Here is a 7,268-nt window from a genome sequence, read left to right on the forward strand (position 1 = left end):
GAGAGTCGAAGGTGGATAAGACCTAAAGCTGAGGAGACATGATCCTATTCCCTTGAATTTAATGTATTGATTATCAGTGAATGAAAGTAAAATATTTAAGTAAAGCAGTAAATCGATATGTTTGAAATGGTATATTTTCATATTGTCTATAATATGAGCAATACAGAATATTGTTATTATACAATCAATGTTTAAAGAAAAATGCTCTGTCTATTCTTGTCAGGGTGATCGTGGAGACCCTGGGCCTGCAGGTCTGCCAGGCTCTCAGGGTGCCCCAGGGACTCCTGGACCTGTTGGTGCACCTGGAGATGCAGGACAAAGAGGAGATCCTGTAAGAAAATCAATTTCTCACTGCCAGTGATATGACATTAATATGCTATCCTAGATGTACATACATCCTATCTTGTATATGCTGTTAGCTAAGAACTCTAAATATTGATAAACAGACCATTATGCGTTAAAATATATGCTAAGTTTAAAAATGAATTGCTGTTTGAATATGGATATGATCCCAATGTAGTTACCTTGATTATCCAAATAGTTTGCAATTTATACGAACTGTAATACATAGTCAACTACGGTGAACTTCATTTGGTAAAGCTAATAAAAAGACAATCACTGTAATGTGTTGCAAGAGTTAGTGCATTCTTACCTGATGTAGAGACATTTGCTGGACATCAAGGAACTAGTTATAATTGTACACATTAGATTTATATCTATGTTTATGCTTCTGTTAATATGTTACTCTTATATTTATACCCATATTTGCATTTACATTTTAAAAAATGCAATGATAAATTTAATGAAATCTTTTCTAGGGTTCTCGAGGCCCTGTTGGACCACCTGGCCGAGCTGGAAAACGTGGTTTGCCTGTAAGCCCTATCTTTTCTGAACATATATTTATATGTTTCCTTATATAAACTATATACTTAAAAAGAAATCTAATTTAAGATTCATAAATAGCAAGGCAAAGAAAGGTCTCTGGATAATTACTGACCCAGAGAAGCCAGAAACTCTGTGGGATGGCAGCAGTAATGTTGTCTATGGTCACAGTAAGGAGTATCTCAGAAAGGTAGAAGGTAGATTCTGAAAGATTGTGTTACAAAGAAATGATACAATGACAGGGCCTTTTATAGCTGCAGTAAAAACCACAAGGGGATTGTGTTTAAAATGATATGGGCAAGATCAAGGGCCCTCGAGAGCAACAGAAGCTTTCTTGCTTCACATGTACAATAAATAGCTCAGTGGGGCTGGGAGAGATGAGGTTCTGGGGAACCAAAGCTGACACATCTTTCCCAGCCAGGGGCTTCCTGGTCCATGAGATTTCCTGCACACCACGGATGGTGAGTTTTTAGAAAGAATTTACCCATAGGTCATAGATGAGAGCTGGAGAGACAGGAAGCAGAGTCCTGAACAGCAGGGGTGTGTCCCAAAGATGAGTTGCCACTGGGATGCTGGTTTAGGGACTGTTTTGCCATATGACTTATGGCAAAAGCTATGTTGATAAGGCATGTTGAGGTAAGCTGACCAATCAAGTGATCCGCTTACAACATGTGGCTGTGGCTTTCCACCTGAGGTGCCTGGGCTGGATATTTGGTGATACCTTAATGTATAGAGTTTCCAGGCAGGTTTACCTTTATCCATTGTGGGCAGTCTAATGGATCATGTTTCTGATGTTCATACATTAATATTTAGTATTATTTTTATTACAAAAGCTATCTATGCTACCAGATTTTTTTTGAAATCCAAATTAAACAAAAACAAAACAAAGAAAAAACAAGCAAACAAAATAAATCTTCAAAAGGGGAAATCATTAGCCAAAAATCCAAAGGATTTGATCATCTGCCCCCATTCTCTAAAGTTACATGATAGGATTTCACTTCTTCTGCTAGGAAACCAAGGGTAACATCTTCTGGTAGAAAACCAAAGGTGACACTTCTAACCCTTAGTAGGTAGCCATATGTTGCTTGTGGTTTACTGGCAACCATTGAATCCTGAAACTGTGTTTTTGTTCCGGCAGCCAAAGTAAATGACAGAATCCACCTAGTGAATGCTTTTACCATTTCTCTGGATTTGACTTATATCACAAATAAAATTCTTCATATTTTTTTTTTTTTAGGATCAGAATACTTGCATTTGGGAAGAGACTATTGCAGATATGATGAGAAGGACATAGTCTCTCTCACGAGTGCATGTGTGTCTAGTGCAAGTGTGTGTATCTAATGAGTGTAGCTCACTGATAATATTTGTGTCATTTGCCCCAGGCTTTGTTTCTTTTAAAAATGTTTTTGAGAATTTTTTACATGAGTACTGTATTTGCCCTATTTCTGCCCTCCCTCTATCTCTCCTCTAACTTTTCCAGTACCTTCCACTTCCTTTCAATTTCACGACCACTTCTTTAAATGACTAAACACACATGTATATATAAACGCAACCTGCTGAGTCCATTTTGCATTGCTTATGAGTATATACGCATTTGGACTGAGCTCTTGAGATGAGCTAACCTCTCAGAGGATTATTTCTGGAGAAGCCAGTTTCTCCCCCTCTTCCAGGAGCTTGTGATCTTCCTTGAAACTTATGTGTAGGGGCTGTGTTGTAGGTGTGTCAATCATTCATGGGGAATCCCATGGTCAGTTTCTCTCTGCATGCTGACCAGTGTGGATTTCTGTGAGTGTTCTGATGAGAGACTAGAGCTACAGTTATCTGTGGATATAAGACTAAGTATTTAGAACGCAGGTGGGAGTTAGGTTAAGAACAGAACAGTGTAAGGTTCTCCTCTAGGGTCCATGATCTCACTAGCCATGGGCAGTTTGCTAAGTTTCCAGTACCAGGCATGAATCACTTCCTACTGAGTGGGACCTAAGTGCAATCAGGGGGTTGCTGGTTATTCTGAAATACATATACACCTGCTGAGCTCTTGTTTGTTTCTTAAAATATTTCCAGCAGTCCTAGCCCATTATTTTATTTGCATATATGAATTTAGCTTTCCTAGAGGAAACGTAGAAAGTAAAAGTTATTATTAAATTTTAATTTCAGAGGAGCTATTTAAAAAATTACAGTGAATGCAATGATGAAGAGCAAAATCACAGGAAATTGTAGTCTTCAGAAGTAATATTAATGACTGACTATTTATAGGGACCCCAAGGACCTCGAGGTGACAAGGGTGACAATGGAGACAGAGGTGACCGAGGTCAGAAAGGCCACAGAGGCTTCACTGGCCTTCAGGGTCTTCCTGGCCCTCCTGTAAGTAAATTAAGCATTGTACTTTCCTGCATGTGAGAATATACTGGTGTATTCACAGGCCCACCCATTCCTCCATGAAACAGATGGATGCTTTTGTAAATTATTTTAATTTAAAATTAACTTGATGGATAATTATATAGTTACCTTATATAGATATCCATACATAAGCTATAATATTGTGGGGAAGAAATAAAGCAATAAACAATATGCCTCTTTACCTGTACAGTTGCCTTTGGTATTAGTTGGATGTTAAGGAAGTCAATGGCTTCTTTTCTAGTGCTAAAGTTACTAACAGCATAATTTGAAAGATAAAACACAGGACAATGCATGATTTAAATGTTTCAGCAACGCTGTCAATATTCTTCCTGTGTAGGGTCCAAATGGTGAGCAAGGAAGTCCTGGGATCCCTGGTCCTTTTGGCCCAAGAGTAAGTAACAGAAACTCTTAAGTTTCCGTTGTGCATAGTAAAGACTTTAGTGACAATAACACTGTTCTCTGAGTACACTATCCTTGATACTAAATATTGATTCATGTTCTCTGAAGCTGGCAGAAAATGTATGGGACAAACTTAGTACATAACTTAAAATAGAAATATCCTAGAATATGGCATACTATGTGATGTACTGTGAGCCCATGGTAAAATCTCTTACCCAAGTTTTTATATGTTTTCCTATTAAATTTCTTATTGGGGGTTAAATTTCCTTTGAACATGGATTTTTATAGATGATGAAACCTATTCATGAAGTGGATAGATTTTGAAGATAGACATATTCCATTCTTTAATTGTGATAAAGGCCTAGAAGTTCATACAAAAATAGTTTGAAAACAAATCATAAAAGGGAATCAAAACTTCAAGATTTTAGGAATTCTAAAATTCATTTAAGTGCTGCTTCTTCTAAGTCATTGGGGTCCTAAGGCAGTTCACACAGATACTTAGGGAAATAGAAAAAAATTAGAAGGAGGAATTAGCAAAAAATGCTGTATTTAAATACAACATAAATATACATAAATTGAGAACAATATTAAGAAGAGCGTTAGGCTATGATGAGGTTATGTGATGTAAGGACTGATGTTCAACCACAGCAAACACTCAATTTACGTAATTCACTTGTAAAGTGCCTGGAATTCCAACCAAGTTTATTAACAATTTGATGAAATAGTTGCTACCAGTGAAAGTTGGTGATTAGCATGTATGTTAGGATTTCTATTGCTGTGAAGAGATACCATAGTCATGGCAACATTCAGTTTGTCTGGCTCGCTTACAGTTAGTTGCGAGGTTCAGTCTATGATCATCATGGTCAGACATGGTGGGATGCAGCCAGACATGGTGCTGAGAAGTAGCTGAAAGTTCTACATCTTTTAGGCAATAGAAAGTCATCTGAGACAATGGGTGGTATCTTGAGCATACAAAAGCCTCAAAGCCTGCCACACACTTCCTTTAACATGACTACACCTACTCCAACAAGGCCACACGTCCTAATGGTGCCACTCCCTTTGGGTGCCATTTTCTTTCAAACCATCACCACAGTCGGTTAGAGTTTTTAACTTACCTTGGTCCTTTACCCAGAATTAGTGATGGACAGTTAACACACAATGAAATTGTAAATGTAACAAAATGCTGAGAGGCCATTTATTAGTTATTAGGGCTGGAATTTGAGCAATCACAGCAATTACTCAATCTCTATAACAGTTCTTTTATTAGAGAGACATTGCAAAGCCTTTCCTCTAAACTGTAGTTTTTGTGTTCTGACAGGGTCCTCCTGGACCAGTAGGTCCTTCAGGCAAAGAAGGAAACCCTGGGCCACTTGGACCCATTGGACCTCCTGGTGTGCGGGGAAGTGTAGGAGAAGCAGGACCAGAGGTAAGCTCGCAAGACTTTGCATGGAAGATACTGATACGAAGATGCTTAACTTTGCCAACAAGAGTCTTAAGATAACTCCTAAAATAAGCTTAGAAGTAACCACAGAAGGTTACCTACTTAAGAAGTTCTTCCAAGTCTTTAAATATACAATATTTAGAATATACAAAATGAGAGTTCAAGATACCAAGTCCTTGGATTGCTATTACACTGAGGTCAAATATCCAGCTATGATTGCATTCTTATCAAAGTTGTGCAATTAATGTACTTTTTGAAATTGCGGTTGTCTTAGTTTGCTTTCCCGTTAAGAAAGGCTTCATTTTCCCTCGTAGTTCATGGTACAGCCCATCGTGGCAGGGAAGTAAAGACAACGGGAGCCTGGAGCAAGATGAGCATATGCGTTTGAAAGTTTTCTTTACTGGAAATGACATTTAAGATTTCAACTTGAAGTTTCCAATTCCCAATCTAGGGGTATTTAGTATAAGATGATATCAAATAATAGACATGTTAGTTAGTCCCTAGCTTCTCTGTCTTTAGACATACATCATCAATCTATACATGTATGTAATGTGTACGTTTAAGTTTCTGTCTAATGTTTCTCTGATCTTTTTTATCTGACCCTACTTGTTTATCGTTAAAAAGTGACAGTGCCCTCAATTCAAATATGTATTATTTTTATGTAGGGTTGTAAGTTTATTTTCATCATAGACAAGAAAGTTCCCCATTTCTTTTTTCATGAGAAGGAAACAGCTATAAAATTTGGTTTGTGTGGCTCTTAATCTACTTCTTTTATGGCTCACAGGTTTTAGTGAGATGAGGCTCTTTCCCTCAGATTAGTGTAACAGGATGTGTGGAGTCATGATGACCTCCCAGGAAATCTGTTGTTTTACTATCATCTGTCTGTCTCCCTATTCTCAGTGTTTTGAGAATAGAAAGCATTTGCCTAGAGGTTAAAATGCCTTTCCTGGAGCCGGTCTCTGACACCCAGGGTGTTCTCTCTGCCTGAGATGCGGGCTCCACATCTTTTTAGTTACATGGCTTGTTCAAGACTCAGTTCTTCTGAAAATTCAGCCGTAGTAATTGAAAGCACTCAACTTGCAATCTTTGCCACTTTTTTTGGGCTTATCTGAGACTTCACATTCCTTCAATTGTTCCTGAAAAATGAAAAGGCGAATAGGAACCTCTCCTCAACTTTGTTCAGTACAGAGAATTTTATATTCACCACCATTCGCATGCATACGAAAAGACTTCAAGTCTTTCTTCTTGCTTTGGGAAGACCAGACACTCCCTGTTGGAGGTCTTGTGGCTATGACCCTGGTATTTACACGGAGACTTATAAAACAAGATCCCACACCCCAGCAGCACTTTTGCCTCCTGCACACAGCTGCTTATGAAGAATTCCAGTTGTATTTTGCCTCAAATTATTTCCAAAAGAATGTAACTCTGAACGTGCTTCACATGAGATACATAAGATCATCAAAGACGACATCAAAGCGAAAAGTTTGGCTTTAAGCTTTGTTTATCTCAGAGCCTGATTTGTAGATTACTTTTTCCTGGAAAACAGCTCAGGGTCACTCCCCGTTCTTGCAATGCTATTGCTTGGTGGGCTAGACCTGCCTGTTTAAAAAGCATGAGTCACCCTTCTTCAGTATCGACAAGTTAGTGTGCCAAGCTGTAGCAACCAGCGCACTGCATAGTAGCAGTTTAGTAAAACAAAACCAAAAAGCCTCTAAATGTCTTCCCAATTGCTCCTTCATTAGGGTCCTCCTGGTGAACCTGGGCCCCCTGGTCCTCCGGGTCCCCCCGGCCATCTCACGGCTGCTCTTGGTGATATCATGGGCCACTACGATGAGAATATGCCAGATCCACTTCCTGAGTTCACCGAAGACCAGGCGGCTCCCGATGACACAAACAAAACCGACCCTGGGGTCCACGCTACCCTGAAATCTCTCAGTAGTCAGATTGAAACCATGCGTAGCCCTGATGGTTCCAAGAAGCACCCAGCCCGGACTTGTGATGACTTAAAGCTTTGCCATTCCACCAAGCAGAGCGGTGAGCACCCAGGAGTCTGGATCAGTGAAGCATATGGTTGGGGTTGAGTTAGTCTCCACTGCAGCAGGAAAGAATTTTGCAACTTTGTAACTAATGGTAGACACAAAGATAAAAC

The 7,268-nt window shown here is 39.1% G+C and overlaps 1 protein-coding gene across 1 annotated transcript in view; it reads left to right on the plus strand.

The window, feature by feature from the left end:
- Positions 1-7,268, plus strand: part of Col5a2 (collagen type V alpha 2 chain) — a 128,665-nt gene that overhangs the window by 115,796 nt on the left and 5,601 nt on the right. Inside the window, exons 46-51 of the mRNA XM_005366389.2 lie at positions 224-331; positions 819-872; positions 3,136-3,243; positions 3,617-3,670; positions 4,997-5,104; positions 6,862-7,153. Of these exons, the coding sequence (XP_005366446.1) occupies positions 224-331; positions 819-872; positions 3,136-3,243; positions 3,617-3,670; positions 4,997-5,104; positions 6,862-7,153 (724 nt within the window). The remainder of the gene's footprint in view (positions 1-223; positions 332-818; positions 873-3,135; positions 3,244-3,616; positions 3,671-4,996; positions 5,105-6,861; positions 7,154-7,268) is intronic.

This window comes from Microtus ochrogaster, unplaced genomic scaffold (genome assembly GCF_000317375.1).
Source record: "Microtus ochrogaster isolate Prairie Vole_2 unplaced genomic scaffold, MicOch1.0 UNK8, whole genome shotgun sequence".
NCBI lineage: Eukaryota > Metazoa > Chordata > Mammalia > Rodentia > Cricetidae > Microtus > Microtus ochrogaster.